General features: G+C 55.9%; 1 protein-coding gene across 1 annotated transcript; it reads right to left on the reverse strand.

The window, feature by feature from the left end:
• Positions 1-1,676: 1,676 nt before the first annotated feature.
• On the reverse strand, positions 1,677-12,874 carry TSPAN1 (tetraspanin 1). The gene is made up of 8 exons (XM_084636734.1): positions 12,712-12,874; positions 12,200-12,264; positions 7,409-7,609; positions 6,800-6,874; positions 5,773-5,871; positions 5,058-5,201; positions 3,553-3,636; positions 1,677-2,705 (listed from the first exon to the last, which is right to left on the reverse strand). Exons 2-8 carry the CDS (start codon positions 12,254-12,256, stop codon positions 2,652-2,654), a joined length of 714 nt encoding a protein of 237 aa, XP_084492860.1. The 5' UTR covers positions 12,257-12,264; positions 12,712-12,874; the 3' UTR covers positions 1,677-2,651.
• Between the last annotated feature and the right edge of the window lie 2,863 nt (positions 12,875-15,737).

A 15,737-nucleotide genomic window follows, 5' to 3' on the forward strand; every position in this document is an offset into this window, starting at 1 on the left:
GGCTGGGCCAAGCATGTTCCAGCCCCCAACTGTTTATACAATCCCCTCCCTCGATCTCCCAGCTGGCCGTAGGTGCCAGAAGTGGATGGGCACTGAGGTTTCCACTGCTGCCTTAACCAAAACAGCCCAAGGGAAGGAATTTGCAAGGCAAAACAGGCCATTGCTTTGTGGGGAACCTGCAGGCAGCCTCGTGCCCCTGCCCTGCGTCGGTGGCAGAGGCTGTTGTGAAAGCAGGGCTTGCTGCCGGCCTCTTTGCTTTTAAACACTGGTGAGGCCAGAGAGAATTGAACCGTGCGGCCGGAGTGAAGGCATTAAACCGCATCTGGGAAGCCCGAGCTCTCGCCCTCCCCTTGAAGGTCCTTCGCACCCCTAGCAATTTGATCTGCCCCTCTGATCTGCCAGTGCCCCCCGGCCTGCCTTCTGCTTCCCACAGCACCATCACACTTTCACCCCTGCTTCCACGGACCCATGGCATACCAGCCTGTCCTTCCAGCTCCCACAGCAGCTGTGATCATAGAATCATAGAATATCAGGGTTGGAAGGGACCTCAGGAGGTCGTCTACTCCAACCCCCTGCTCAAAGCAGGACCGATCCTCAACGAAACCAACCCAGCCAGGGCTTTATCAAGCCTGACCTTAAAAACTTCTAAGGAAGAAGATACCGCCACCTCCCTAGGTAACGCATTCCAGTGTTTCACCACCCTCCTAGTGAAATAGTGTTTCCTAATATCCAACCTCAACCTCTCCCCTGCAACTTGAGACCATTACTCCTTGTTCAGTCATCTTCCACCACTGAGAACAGTCTAGATCCAGCCTCTTTGGAACCCCCTTTCAGGTAGTTGAAAGCAGCTATCAAATCCCCCCTCATTCTTCTCTTCCGCAGACTAAACAATCCCAGTTCCCTCAGCCTCTCCTCATAAATCACGTGTCCCAGCCCCTAATCGTTTTTGTTGCCCTCCGCTGGACGCTTTCCAATTTTTCCACATCCTTCTTGTAGTGTGGGGCCCAAAACTGGACACAGTACTCCAGATGAGGCCTCACCATCTTCCTGGGTTGTGAGTCTCTCGCTTTACTGGAGTGGGGGGCGGTTGCCTCTGCCACCCCCCTTTTCCCCACACACCACCCCTTCCCGAGGGCCTGCGATGGAGTGTATTGCCGCTCATCAGAGGAGCATGAGTCTGACTTTGCACGGTGTCTGCCCAGCTGGTCTGCAGCCACCTGTCCCCTGTTTGTCCAGGACACACCCCTTTGCCTCGCTGCATGGCTAATTGAAAGACAGCCCCTGACTGGAGCTTAGGACGGGCTAGTACAATGCCTAGAACAGGGCGCCTGTAGGGGCTAATAGCAGTAGTAGTCGGGCCTGGCTTATTGGTTTCCCCCGGGCTCCTACAGACGCACAGGAGAGTAGACAGCTGGCATGCAAACACGAAGGATGGCCAAGTCACTCGGACATTTGCCTAATCCTTAGGCGGTGGGAGCCCCTGCTCTGCCACAGATTTCCTCCATGAGCTTAGGCAACTCACTTGATGGCTCCATGCCTCAGTTTCCCCAGCTGTTCAAGGGGGATAAGAGGGAAGAGAAATACAGTAAAGGTTGGGAAGTGCACAGATACCATGGTGATAGGCCCAGCAAAGTACCGAGACTGGAGAGTTGATGCAGCACGACAGTAGTCCGCGCTCAAGTTCTTGGTTCAAAGAGTTTATTGGAACATCTTGTGCACAAACCTTCATTCCACATTCAGAAAATAATTTACACTTGAGATTATAAATTAATTGGGGGAGGGGGGAGTTCTTCACAGTGTAAAAATATACAGGACAGACTCAGTCTGCCAGGGCTCCCCGGCAAGCTCCCGGCATGGCATTGTGCCATCTAACCCAGCCCCAGGCCTTCAAGCGGGAGGGTGTGGAAGCTGACGAGATGAGGGTGGCCCGGGAGAGAGTTGAAGGGAGAGAGACAAGGAAAAAGTCAAGGCCAGAGCAGCCCGAGGCCCTTTCCCTCTGGCCTACACGCTTAAAGCAAGAAGGAAGTGATGGCCTGTCTTAGCTTGGCTGGATGTTCTCTCCTACCCCATGAGGTCTAAGCCTTCTCCACTAATCTAGACTCTTCTGCCAGTTAGCAGTAGCTTCATCATAGTCACTGGAAGACTCTTGGTTCACACCAGCTGATCACGGGTTAGAATCTAGTTCTGTGTACTAGAGACTGGGCTAAAGGGTCTCGTGAACAAGGAGGGCTGGGAAGACTAGCACGAGCAGCAGTCTGGGATGGTCATCTCCTAGCAAGATCACCCCACAGCTAGCTAGGATCACACAGGCCACGGAGGGGACAGAGCAGCATCTGTAGCCCCTTCAGTCTTTGGCACAATAGCTCTGGGGTGAAACAGAAGCTCTTTCCACTTCGGAAGTGTTTGTATGTACACGTTATCGATACGTCACGCTAGCTAATATATATATAGAGAGAGAGATATATACACACACAAACACACACTCTACGGCTGTCAGCTCAGGAGATCATTTAGAAACTAATCACAGTGCATAGGACAGAGAGTGTGTTGGGCCCAAGAAATGTTTGATTCTCAAAACAGAAAATGAGGCAAGAACGTATCGTTCGTCCTCTTCCGCCCAGGGGAAAAGGACTCGCTGCCTTCTTCAGGCCTCACTTCTTATCCAGCTGGCAGTACAGGTACATGGACACCACCATGGCTGCAATCTAAAGAGAGGTAAGTAGGTTTAATATCTCCTGCTGCCCAGGGAGGCCTTTTCTTCTTTCTCCACGTTGGCTAGATGCATCCTCTACATCATGCAACTGTAACCCACGGGTCAGCGTGTCTTGTGCCCCAGTCTATAGAGGAGACGGGTCTGTTGTGGCTCTCCGATGGCCAGCCTGGCCCTTTAACTCAAGCTTTTGTATCTAGAGGTCCCGGGTTCGATCTGTGGGAACGGCCAAGATGGCGTGGCTCTGCCACCCAGCCGCCATCGTCCTCCCTCTCCTGTTGCTTCCCCCACACGAACGCCGAGGTCGGTTTGGGAAGCGGGCCCGGAGGGTCAAGGCCGGGCGCAGGCTGAGGGTCAAGACTAGATGTCAGGCTGCCTCGGTGGTTCCCATCCGCCCCGGCTTAGTGGCTCCCGCTGCAGTGGGCGAGCGCCCTTGTGCCATGTCCTCAAGTAGGTGTTGCCACCTTTATTTCTGTCCCTTCTATCCCCTGGCCTCCCCGCCTCCTCTTGTTTTGTGGCTCCCCATCCCTGATCCCCACTCAAGCGCCAGGCTCTGGGGGCCCGGGCGGGGGTTGGAGCCATTGGTGGTCACAGCTGCTCGGACAGCATGGCTGGGCTGGGCACCCCAGGAGCAGAGGAAATGAGCCTGAGCCTGCAGCCCGGGAGGAGGAGAGCTCAGAGGTGGTCAGTGGGCACCCTCGCAGTTCAGGAGCGACTCTACCCTCTCCCCTGCTGGGCGGGCCCTTTGTCTGGGGCAGTGGAGGGGAGGCAGTGGGACGCCAGCTGTGTAGACCTACGTCCCCGCCCAGTTTCTGCAGCCAGGAGCCAGCTGGGGGACTTACCTCTAACGCACAGATCCCCAGCGCCACACCCCCCACCACACCCGCGTTCTTGCGAACGTCGCTCAGCAGCTGCTGGAAGCAACCCTAGGGGGAAATGGAAACCAGCATGGTTAGAAAGAGCCGGGGCCAAGCACGCAACGGAAGCTGGTTGGAGCAAGGCGGCTGAATGCCCGGTCAGCTGAAGGATGCAGCTAGCCCTCTAGTCCCCCTGATGCTCTGTGGGTTTGCTGGCACCGAGCGACCTGCTGAGAGCTTCTGAAGGGAGTCCCAAAGTGAGCGCTGACTCTGTTGGTTGAGAAGGGCAGGAGTGTGCCTGGCTGTGCCCTGGCGGTATATACCAAGAAGGACACCCGGAGTAAACGGGCACTTCAGGGATCAGTAAGGCTCAGTTCAGCTTCCCAGCTGAGAGGAGTTGATGATTTTTGGGTGCCTAACTAGAAACACCCAGGAGGACCCCAATATTAACAGGATTCAGGAAGTCAAGCCGCTTTGAGGGGTCTTGATTTGGGCACAGCCTCCCCCCCCACACACACACACACACCCTCCCACTCCCAAATTAAAAGCACCCAGTCTTGGCCACTTCCACTAGATGTCCAGAAATGCACTGGAAGGTAATTGCAACACCGGCTCTGTTCCACAGCTGAGAATAACTCCAAGCAGAAAGGTCAGAGCTCATGCAGTGGGTTAAGTAGGATTTGTAGGTCCTACATGACTATACCGAATAGTGCTGGGTCAGCTACTTTTGTTTCACGTGAGCTATAGAGTCTAGTTACTAACACAGTCACTAAGAGGGTCAAACAGCGCTAGGTTTGAATGCCATATATTGTGTGCATGTGATGGTTTGCAAGGGGACTCGGCTTTGGAGGAGATTTGGGCCTCGTTGCTGGATCAATGTGATATGCACATTAAATACATTTGTACTCCGAGTGCATTCGTAATGGCCTGGACTGTTGCTTCTACACACAACTCCCTCCCACCCATCCCCGGTGAGGTCTTCCATGACCCTATGATTTTTCGGTCAAGTGTCTAAAGAACCTTTGTATAAAGAGAATAACTCAGGGACGATTCCTATTAGAATCTAGACAAAATCCCCTAGACCAGGCCAGAGTCATCTGCAGGGTCAGCTTTGCTCATGTATACCACCTACAGGCCTCCAAGCCTTTCACAAGACGTGTCCTCATCCCCACACTTACAGGTAGGGAAGAGACGTAGAGGGGGCAAGTGACTTGGCCACGGTTGTCGCGCAAGGCAGTTGCAGAGATGGGAACAGAAGATAAGCTCAGTCCCCCAGTGCAGAACAAACCTGCTCCTCCTCTGCCTTACGCCAAACTTCTGTGATTCACAAACTAGTCCCACCTCCCTCTCCGATGGGAAGGGGACATCCCCAGACACTCCAAGAGCAGATGTCAGAGAGGGACAGTGGCCCAGTTTCCACAGCAAAACCCACGCCCTTCTGGCAGTGTGGGGTCCCGCAGCCATAAGGCAAAGCTGTTGCATCTCCATACCGGGAGTTTGCTGTTATATGCTTCTGTCTCATTGCACAAGGCGTTGACGGAGTTGCAGCAGAACGGTGGGTACATGTCGCCGTGTTCCTTGTAGTAGTAAGAGTCCGTGAAGTCTGTGTAGTTCGTCAAGCCGCAGCATTTCACCTGGGAGGAGGAGGAAAGAGGAGTGAGAGCAAGGAACAGAACATGCCCAACACCCTCCATCATGTCCCAACCGGAGACCTCAAAAAGCTCCGCAGCCAGATTACAAACCGGTTAATCTAGGGGGCTGTCTCTGCCCCGCAGTGGCGGATGAAGCCGTCTGGGGCGATGGGGCAGCCGCAGCCCGGTACAGCCAGGTAGGACAGGATTGGAAGCACTAAGGGATTATGCATCCAGCCGAAACTGGGAGGAAGGCAGAATGTCATTCCCCAAGTTGGAGCTGGGCCAGGATTCGGGGTCCAGCCCCGACTCTTGAGAGAAGAGCCGCGGGGCCTTTGACGACCACAACTTGTCAGAGGCCCCTGCAGCCTTGTGCGCTTTGTACCAGTGGCCACGGCTGCCCAATGGGCGGCGCGGTGTGGTACCGCAGAGAGGAGCGAGGTGGGTTCCAGACCCTTGTACCCCATGTGCATTTGAATTTTAAAGTCTGTTGCCCCATCCCCGGAAGGCCCCCCTCAATCTCAAACCAGAGACGCCCCTGAGCTGAGCGACGGGCCCGCGCAGGCCGGCTCACCTTAGACATGGTGGTGTTCCAGATCTGCGTGACTTCAGTAACCTTCCCGTACTGATTCTTCAGTGTTGGAGTCACTGTTGTTTGTAGGATGTTCTCCGCCTAGAAGAGAGTTCAGATGCCATCACAGCGGGCATTAGACCAACGGCCTGGCACGCACACGGGGAGAGGCCAAGGCTTAAAGGGGTTCTTGGAGAATCCTGGCATCCCTACAGGCCAGCGTCCAGGTACGCCGGCAACCCGCTACATGTGGGAGGGGAGCTGCCATGGCTATGCCAGGCAGGTGGGCAAGCAGGGGGAGTTTGTTGTGCTGGCCCCTTTCTCCAGCAACGGGCTCGCTGTGTGGCAGGCCGAAGAGTTCCCCGGTTACGTAAGACGCGTGAGGTCCGGAAGCAGGAAGTGAGAACAGGAACGACCGTCCCCGAGCGGGTGAGAACAGACACCACCCGGGCCTGTGGCATGGGACGTTCCTGCCCGCAGCTCAGGATTGCTGCCACGGAGAGTGGGCCGGAGCTGTCATCTGCTTTGCCATCGCCTGCAGCGTTCGCTCTTCCGCCTCCGTTTCACTTCCCAGGACTCACGCTGCAGTGTGCATACTATTGATGCTGCAGGGGATGGGCGGGGGGGTTGAATAGACTAAATCCACCTCCCCCCAACACCGGGCAGCCTCGCCCCCCCACCCACACAGGGCTGCGTTGCACCAGGCCTTGCGACTGGGTGCCAGGCTGTTTTCCGTGCAGGACGGAGGAATTAATTGCCAAGAGGGACTAGCCCCAGGGATAGGGCCTTCCCGCCCAGGGCATGTTTCCCTCCTGCCCCACGGACCCCGTGAGTGAGGCCAGACCCTCAGCACCCACTGTTACGCCTGCTTCTCCGAGGAGCGGTTCGTGAACGGTAACCACCCTTCAGGGAGGACCGATCTCCGCTCCTCCGGCATCCCCCTTAGCACAAGGCCTAGAGCACAGTCCTTCCAGGAACGGGCCCAGGAGGCTGCCGAGCGACCTGTCCCTCCCACCCCCCTCTGACTTACGAGAGATGTGTAGACCAGTGCCACCACCGCAGCAGCGATCTCAGCGATGAAGATGATCAGCACGATCGAGAAGAACTGGAGGAGACACAACCCAGAGGTCAGAGACGGGACGGAGTCCAGGCCCATCTAGCTGGGGCGGGCCACAGCGCTGCCAGCTTCCTGTGGTGGTTAGCAGGGCTGGGTGCAGCCCCGGGGAGAAACTTGGGAGAAGCCAAGCTGGCTTCAAGCTAGTTCACAAGCAGGCGACAAAGGGGACGAGAGAAAGTTACCATGGGGATCTCTCACGACTCGGGCAAGACAGGGTTTACTATCGAGCAGGGAACCTTTCGTCCAAAGAAACAAGTCTCTTGCCGTGGAGCATGGGATTTTGAGGGGGTCACTCCCCTCCTGGGATCAAATATACCCCGTTTCAAGGCAGCAGCTGTGTCCCACCCTTGTGCAGACTGAGATCGCAAATGCAGACCCAGGCCACTGGCCTGACAGACCCCAACTCCCTACTGGAGGTACAAAGCCCACTTCTTCCACCATCCTACCCCGCATGCAGCTGGACAAGCGGGTTAGGCTGACCGAGCGAGCGCGGCTTCCCGCCGCCCGGAGCTGGAGATTTACCATGATCAGGAGGCATTTGCTCTCTTTCTGGGCCCCACAGCATCCCAGGAAGCCGAGCACCACCAGGATGGCGCCGATGATGATGAGGAAGTAGCTGACGTTCACAAACTGCAAGGCGCTGCTGGAACCAAATATGCTGGAGAACGAGCTCCCGTCCACGGCGACCCAGATCCCCACGCCCAGGAGCGCCCCTCCGCCAAGCTAGGAGGCGAGAGAGAGGCGCGTGTTATTTCAGAGGTGGCTGGGAAAGGTCTAAGGGACATGACATTGACAGGAGCTAGAAATGCGAGACCATCTTCTCCTTTCACTTCTAGTTGTGAACGTTCTGATCTCAGGGCTAACTGCAACTTTCCTTCCCCTCCAGCTCACGGGTTACTCTGCTCTCCCCAGCACGCACTGATGACCCAGGGCTGGCCCTTTCGTGAAACAGGAGAAGGGCTCCTGGAGCAGATTAGAGGTCCCCTGATTTGGGGGATAATCTCCGGTGAGTTAGCAAGCATGCAAAGGGGTGCCATCCAGCTCCCCGAGAGCAACCACAAGCTCCCCATGAAACACGGTCAATCCCTAACGGGGCGAGGCCCTGACCACTGGTCTCTATGGAGACAGATCGTGTTGTCAGTTCACCCAAGTGCCCAGGGGCGGGGTTCACAATAGGCAAGGAAGCCAGTGTGATTTGTTTTGGCTCAGAGGCGGGGCTGGGGGCCCTGTGTTTTGCACAAGGGAGATTCGGAGAGCCCCGATTAGGCTGGGAACAGCTGTTCGGTCACTGGCCAGGGCCGTTTCTGGCAGGGCTTTGGAGCTCTGCGCTGGATCCACTCCAGCTCCAGACAAAAACCTGCAGCTCCATTGCTCTGGAGCTGCTCCGGGCTCCGCTCCAAAGCCCTGGTTTCTGGAACAGGGAGACCCAGGAAAGCTCTGACAAGGCACGCGGGTCTCGGGGAACTTCCTGATTTCTACCCCAGGGTCAGTGATTTCCTCTGATTAATGCCAGCTCTGTTCCCGGCCCTGGCGGAGGAGATTACAACCCTCTACTTTCCTGGACAGGTCTTTGTACTTCCATTCCAGCACGGGGTGGGGCAGATAAACCCCGATACAAGAATAATGCTTTGCTGGCAGGGTGGGAAGGAGAGCCAGGCCATTGCACCAGCCTCACCCACTCCACTCAGTTCCTTGCCTGGGATGGGGTCATTACACACAACACACGGTGAAGGGCCCCTCACACTGGAGGGAAAGGGCCTGAAGTCAGTGCCTGGCCCTGCAAGAGTGATCAGAAGCCAAGTGTGCCATCAAAGTTTCCCCCACACACATACCCCATCAACATCTCGCCCCCTCCTCATCCTCCTACCTACCTCCCTGTCCTCATTTAAATTCCTCCCCGAGTCTCCAATGACACCCTCAGATGCATTTGCCTAAAAGCCCCTCCCAAGCCATTCCTCCTCATAGACTAAGGTCAGAAGGGACCATCACAATCATCTAGTCTGACCTCCTGCACATTGCAGGCCAAAGAACCTCACCCACCCACTCCTGTGATAGACCCCGAACCTCTGGCTGAGTTACTGACGTCCTCAAATCATGGTTTAAAAACTTCAGGTTTCAGAGAATCCACTATTGAAAACGGTTTAAACCTGCAGGTGACCCAGGCCCCATACTGCAGAGGAACGTGAAAACGCCCCAGGGTCTCTGCCAATCTGACCAGGGGGGAAATTCTTTCCCAACCCCAAATATGGTGATCAGTTAGACCCTGAGCATGTGGGCAAGACCCAGCAGCCAGACACCTGGGAAAGAATTCTCTGTAGTAACACAGAGCCCTCCCCATCTAGTGTCCCATCTCCAGCCATTGGAGATATTTGCTGGTAGTAGTCGCAGATCAGCGACATGCCATTGGAGGCAGCCCCATCATCCGATCCCCTCCATACACGTATCCAGCTCAGTCTTGAAGCCAGTTAGGTGTTCTATCCGCCCGGCTCCCCTTGGAAGGCTGCGTTTTCCTCCCAGCGCCTTTCAGAACTGGGACCATCAGAGCAGAGACATCTCCACAAGAAGACCGCAGAGCAGGTCAGATCACCCCGGAGGAGCACAATGTCTCGGGCCGGGAGGGCAGAACCCCCGTCCCCACTTCGGTGTCCAAGTGAACAAGTGTCCTGGAGCCTCCGGTGTTTTGCAGCTATCTTAGGACCTGACTAGCCACAGGCTTCAGCAGAGGTCGGGCCGGCCTCAGCTTCGGTGCAAGCCAGGAGGAGAGCACCCGCGCTTCCGCATTCAGAGGCACTGCCCCTGGGGATCAGACAAGCTTCCCGCTGTGAAGGTCCGTGCCGAGGGACATGGCCCTCAGCCCGTCTCTGAAGGCCGCAGCAAGAGCGGTTGGGAGACGAAAGGAAGAATCACGCAGGCCAAGGAGCTTTCCTGGGCTGATCATTCCAGCCACATTGGGCTAGCGGGGACCCGGGCAGCCAGCCTCCCTATTCGTGTCTCCTAGCCAAGCCCAGGGGGAGAAACACACTGAAGAGAACTATTTCCCTCTGGCTGGGAGAACGGCTTCTCCAGGGGGGACGCTGCAGGGGCCGAGCAGCTCCATCGTCCGTCCCCCTCAGAGCCACAGAGACAGCTCTGCCTTTGAACACAAGCCAGCTGAGCGAGAACAGGCGGCCTTGTCCACCGGGCAAACAAAGCCATGGCCTTTGGGGCGGGGGAAACGTCACCGGGGAGTCACTCGTCACCTCCATTATAACTCCCACAACTGAGCTTTTCTCATTGGAGCCGGAGCAGAGGAGGACGGAGAAACCCTACAGCAGAGCCACCTGAGAGAAGCAGACGTGTCAGCCCGCCGGGGGGAAAGAGACGGAACCATTGTTATTGCATCTCAGCGCTGTCAGGGTTTTGGAGCCGCTGGCCCCGCCCGCCAGGATTTGGACTTGACGCTATTCGTGGCCAGGTGCCCCTGGGAACGTGGGGGAAAAACAGTCAGTAACTGGAAAGACAGCAGCAGATCCCAGTAGATCCTCGGGGCCAGTGGAGGGCAGAGAGAGCTACAAACCAGAGCTGGCTGGAAAAAGAATGGAATTCCTTCCCACCCCACCCCTCTGCTGAAAGTGTAGACAAAACAAGAGTGGGTTTTCTGATGGCTCGCCCCCGACCCCCAGGACAGCAGACACTTCCCCTGGATTTTCAATTAAAGGGGAATTTTCCATTAAAAAAAAAAGGGCGGGGGTTGATGGAAGCTTTCTGGCCAGCCGGATAACAACGTCGCACCTGGCAAAGTGAGAGAGGCAGAGCACCTCCTGTCCGGCCCGGGAATCCGCCCGGGAGAGGCCGGAGGGGGAAAGAAGAGAGGGCAGGGCCGTCAGCCCCGCTTTCTAATCCTCCCCAAGTATAACTCGGTGCAGTTCTAATCCAGCCAGCCTCGGCTGCCACCCTTGTGAATCGAGGCAACTGACGAGCCCCAAGTTGGAGGGGTCAGAACAGAGCGAAACTGCAGACAAACCGTCTAACCAGCATGGGCCCCGCCAGCCCTGGTCCCTGAGCAGCTGTTCTGCCATGTATCCCTGTGGCTTTCCAGGGTCCCCCACACTGATGGCAGGGCCAGTAGCCAAGCACAGAGGCCACGAGGGCAGAATCCCTGCCATGAGGGCTCGTACTGTGCAAAGGGAGTGAAAGAGACAGAGAAAATAAAACACACTTCTGCGGTGATGGAGCTCCCGGGGTCCAGGTAGATTTCCACCAGCAGGGTGGCCCGGCTGGACGCAGGTTGCAAAGGAGTAAGAGCTTTTGGATGGATCCTGGTGTCACTGCACCCCCCTGCTCTCCTTCCAATGCCACCGGTAAGATTGTTGCCTACGCCATGGGAGGAGAACAATCAGTGACGTCAGAGACAGTCTCAGTCCGGAGCCATAGCCCCCGGCAATCCTGGCGGCTTGGCCTTGTTCAAAGCGAATCCAGGTGCCAGGAACAGGCTGTAGCAGAGCGTCCTGTTCTGGCCAACTCTGGAGTGGGGCTCTTAGGGAAAGGGGGCTGGTTATAGCCCGCCCGTGCCCTGGAGAAGACCGTACTGGAGAAGTAGCTTACCTTTCCTATGCGGCTAGCTGCCTAATTTAGGTGATCGCCTGGGGGTCTGGTCCACTGGAGGTTGCAGAGGGCAATACGCTCCAACGTAGAAACAGAATGCTTAAGGTCTGACATCGTCTATCAGCGTCACAGCCCTACAGCCACCCCCGAGAGCCTCGGAGCAAGCCATTTTGCCAAGCAAGCCTAGACTGAAACGGATCAACTTGGCTGGGACCCTTTAAAACTTAAACCCAGCATTGAACAGTACTATCAACCCCCAGCGTTCCGAGGGCCCCAGCCAGGCCTCCCGCCCGTACTCTGGTTAACTCGTTAAAGCTAGCCGTGTGGACGCTACAGGGCGGGCTGCCTCCGCCCTGCGGCATGCTCGCTAGCAAGGGTGCCACCGGCGTGAGCGCGTCCACACAAGATGCCCCTCACCGCCCTGCCCGCTGCGCAGACGCACACTTGGCCTGAATTCATAGGAAGGAGCACACCGAGAAAGGGGCTCTGGAAAGCACTGCAAACAGCTGGTCCAGCCAGAGTCCCAGCCCAGCACCTGCAACAGGCCCCGTGAGGGGCAGTCAGTGCTCTCATCCCGAAGTGCCCCGGGGCCAGCAGAGCTTTGGCAACAAGGGCAGGGTCATTTTTTTTTAAAAAAATAATCAGCACCACAGTCTCTGGGCATTTGCTGGCATTGAAATCTAGTCCCGGTGACGAAGAGAAACAGCCTGAAACGCTGCTGGTACTTACAAATATGGCCAGGTTAAACAAGATCATCATCACCTTGAGGAAACTGAAACAGCCCATCTTTGCTCCTGAAAAGAAATCAGAGAGATTAGCACAGCACCAGGGGTTAGTGCAGTCCTCACCCCCTCGGAGAGAGAAGTTTTAGGGCAGACCAGTGCCTCACACAGCAGTGAGCCCTTTAGCAAGTCCCGGAGGCTGCTCAGTTACCCTCCAGGGGGGCTTTTAAACACTAGGGAAGACCCCAACTTCTCCCCTCTGCAGCAGAGAGAAAGAGGAAGCAGAGGCAAATCAATTTCTCTTTGACTGTTGCTCAAAGAGTCCAAGGGAAGTTTCCCAGCCCAGCTGCAGCGGCCCTCAAGTCTCCACTCCTCTCTCAGAGAAGAGGTGGGGGGTTGTACCCCCAGCCCCACGCCCTTCTCAGGAGGGGCAAAGATCGGAACCTCGCTGGGTTTCTCATGCAAATCAAGCCCCCCACCTGCAGAAGGGAAGGGTCACGCTGGGAATGCAGGGCTCACCTTAGTGATCAGATCCAGAGGGGCCAAAAAATAAAATCCAAAGCAGCCTCGAGAACCCAACCCAGGCGATGCTCCTGTCCCTCTGGGAGCCTGTCCTACCTGACCCAGCCCCAGCCCTGCTTTCCTGGAACCAGGTGCTGTGCCCTGCTTCTTAAGGGAGCCTAAGTGGCAGCTGTCTCCTCCAATCAGAAACTTCCCCCTTCCAGCCCAATCAAATCCCTTAGGGGATGGGCCGCTGCTCACAAACTTTGTTTTTAGTCGGTTGTAGGAGTCGCTGAAGGATTCTCTTGAGTCCTTGCTGGCCCCTAGCGGCTGCAGGGAGATATTGCTTCCTGCTCTGCTCTTTGGGCCCAGATCCCCCAAGGGGTTTTCGGTTTGATCCCTTTCAGTGGCTGGGCCACAGAGCTGGGGTTAGGGGCCTGGTTTTCTGCTGCCCACTGTGATTCCTGAAGCCTCGCTAGCCACGGCGGGACGACGGGAGGTTTGTCGCTTTCCGCCCCCAGCCGTCGTTTGGCTGCAAATGCCTGAGCGTCGCTTTCAAATCGACAGCGGTTTGTGGGGAGGCGGGTGTGAGGCAGACTGCGTGTTGCCGTGCGCCTGCCCGTGAGAGTGTGCGAGGGCGTGTTTGCACGATTGTCTGCAGGAGCTGGCATGGGTCCCCAGGCACGCGTGTCGTGGGTGCAGGGTCATGCGTGTGCTTGCGTATGTAACCCACATGCTGGCATTGCAGTGGTGAAAAGCGGCAGTGCTCAAACTTTAACAACCCGGGGACCCCTATTTTGTTAAAAAAAAATGTCGCGGACCCTCAAGTCCCCCTGCTCAGCCCCAGGGCCTGCCCCCACTCCACCCTTGCCCCTCCTTTTCTATGCCTCTTTCGCTCCCTTCCCCCAAGCGCGCCCCATCCCCAATCCTCCCCCTCCTTCCCAGAGCCTCCTGCATGCCGGGGAACAGCTGTTCCGCAGCGTGCAGGAGGCACTGGGAGTGACGGGGAGGAGTTGATCAGTGGGGTCAGCGGCCCCAGACATGATTCCGCCCCCTCCCTGAGCACACCCCCGTGTCCGCTTCTCCCCCTCTCTCCCAGCGCCTCCTGCATGCTGCTAAACAGCTGTTCCCCGGCATGCAGGTGGCATTGGGAGACAGGGAGAGGAGTTGATCAGAGGGGCCCAAGGACCCCCTGGAATATCCTCGCAGACCCCAGTTTGAGAAACGCTGGTGTAAAGTAAAGGAAGAACCTGTAGAGAGGACACACCATTCTTGTTTTGGGGACTCTGGCCCAAATCCTCCAAGGTATTGAGCTGCCTAAATACCATTCATGTTCTGGGCCTGTGTGTCTTCAGGCTGGCAGGAGCGGTCAGGGTAGCTCTGCTGGATTCAGAGATCCTAGAGTCCAAGGTCAGAAGGGACCGTTGTGATCATCTAGTCTGACCTCCTGTATGGCACAGGCTAGAGAACTGCCCCCAAATAACTCCCAGAGCAGAGCTTTTAGAGAACCATCCAATCTTGATTGAAAACATTGTCAGTGATGGGGAATCCACCACAACCCTGGCTAAATTGTTCCAATGGCTAATTACTCTCTCCCCTAAAAATTTACACCATATTTTCCAGTCTGAATTTGTCTCGCTTCAGCTTTCAGTTTCAGGATTGTGGATGGGCCAGGGTTATCCAGAAACTGGGGGCGGGGGGAGGCACTAGCCGTACTAATTAGCTACTTGGCTGATTTCTGTTGTGGGCAAGCAGGCTGGCAGGACGCACCCAGAGTCACTCCTGGAGAGTGGCGCCCATGGGAACCCAAGTTTATAAATAGGAATGGGAGCCAGACGAGACGATTCAGCCACAGAGCAGGGCAAGCCCCAGATGGCTCTGCCGTGTGGGCCGTGTTCCTGGGACTTTGCCAGCTTGTTGGCTCTAGCCTGCCGGTTCCCTCAGCCCACTAGCAAAGAGGCCTGGAATTGCTGCAGCCTATGCACATTGCAGATTGTCATGATGCATCCGATGAAGTGAGCTGTAGCTCACGAAAGCTTATGCTCAAATAAATTGGTTAGTCTCTAAGGTGCCACAAGTCCTCCTTTTCTCATTGCCAGGGGAGTTTGCAGGAGACTGTGGGATTATTGCATTGATGTGCCCTGCAGAGGGGGCTGTTACCAGCTTTGCCCGTTACTTTGGGGTACGCTCATTTATTAGGGTTACTCTTTGGGGCGGGGGCATGTCTGTAATTCTATCAACGGACTGCTTGTGTCAGTTGTGTTCTCACAGGGAGCTCTACTTCTCCCTGCTGCAAGTCCCCTCCCAGTGGAGCTCTCCTGCAGGACCGAGGTTCCCCAGGGCTGGGTTTGTCCAGCCCCAGAGTCAGATGAACACGCACACACATTCTAACAGAGCACGTCTGAGCGGACCGGGTCAATCAGCACTCCCAAGCTGACCCCTTATATGCCCCTGGTCTCAGCAGGCTGGTCGAGCAGCGCTTCCAATCTGCCACCCTCCTATGCCCCAGGTTCAGCAAGTCCCTATCCCCACTTTCACGTAACAATTGTTCTGGTCGTAACCCACAGGATGAGCGAACCCCACAAAATTTTTGGGTGCTGCAGGGATCTCTAGCTTAGGTATGAGGAGCGTTGCTGCAGAGCGAATAGGGAAGCCAATAAACACCCATGATGGGGAGAGAGACGGAGAAGCAACCAGCTTAACCAGGAAAGTTATTTATTGCTGGATAATAACCATAGGGGAGCCAAACAAACAAACCAGTTACAATATTAAATCTAACTTAAATTTGAGTATAAAAGGTTTAGAAAACTATAACTGATCATACAAGTCAGGGTCAGAAGGCTATACCGAGAGAGAGAGAGCTGGGTCCTCACCACTCCGTGAAGTGGGTCCTGGGTCCGGTTCTGTTCAATATCTTCATCAATGATTTAGATAATGGCATACGGAGTACACACTTATCAAGTTTGTGGATGATACCAAGCTGGGAGGGGTTGCAAGTGCTTTGGAGGATAGTATTAAAATTCAAAATGGTCTGGACAAACTGG

The sequence above is a fragment of the Lepidochelys olivacea genome, assembly GCF_965140295.1.
Source record: "Lepidochelys olivacea isolate rLepOli2 genome assembly, chromosome: 8".
Taxonomy (NCBI): domain Eukaryota; kingdom Metazoa; phylum Chordata; order Testudines; family Cheloniidae; genus Lepidochelys; species Lepidochelys olivacea.

Excerpts from the sequence above, each read along its gene's own strand:
- TSPAN1 (XM_084636734.1), bottom strand. The coding sequence starts at position 12,256 with ATGGGCTGTTTCAGTTTCCTCAAGGTGATGATGATCTTGTTTAACCTG. Across the intron at positions 3,637-5,057 it reads CATATAACAGCAAACTCCCG|GGTTGCTTCCAGCAGCTGCT; the intron begins GTATGGAGATGC and ends ATTTCCCCCTAG. Across the intron at positions 2,706-3,552 it reads TGGGGATCTGTGCGTTAGAG|ATTGCAGCCATGGTGGTGTC; the intron begins GTAAGTCCCCCA and ends ACCTCTCTTTAG.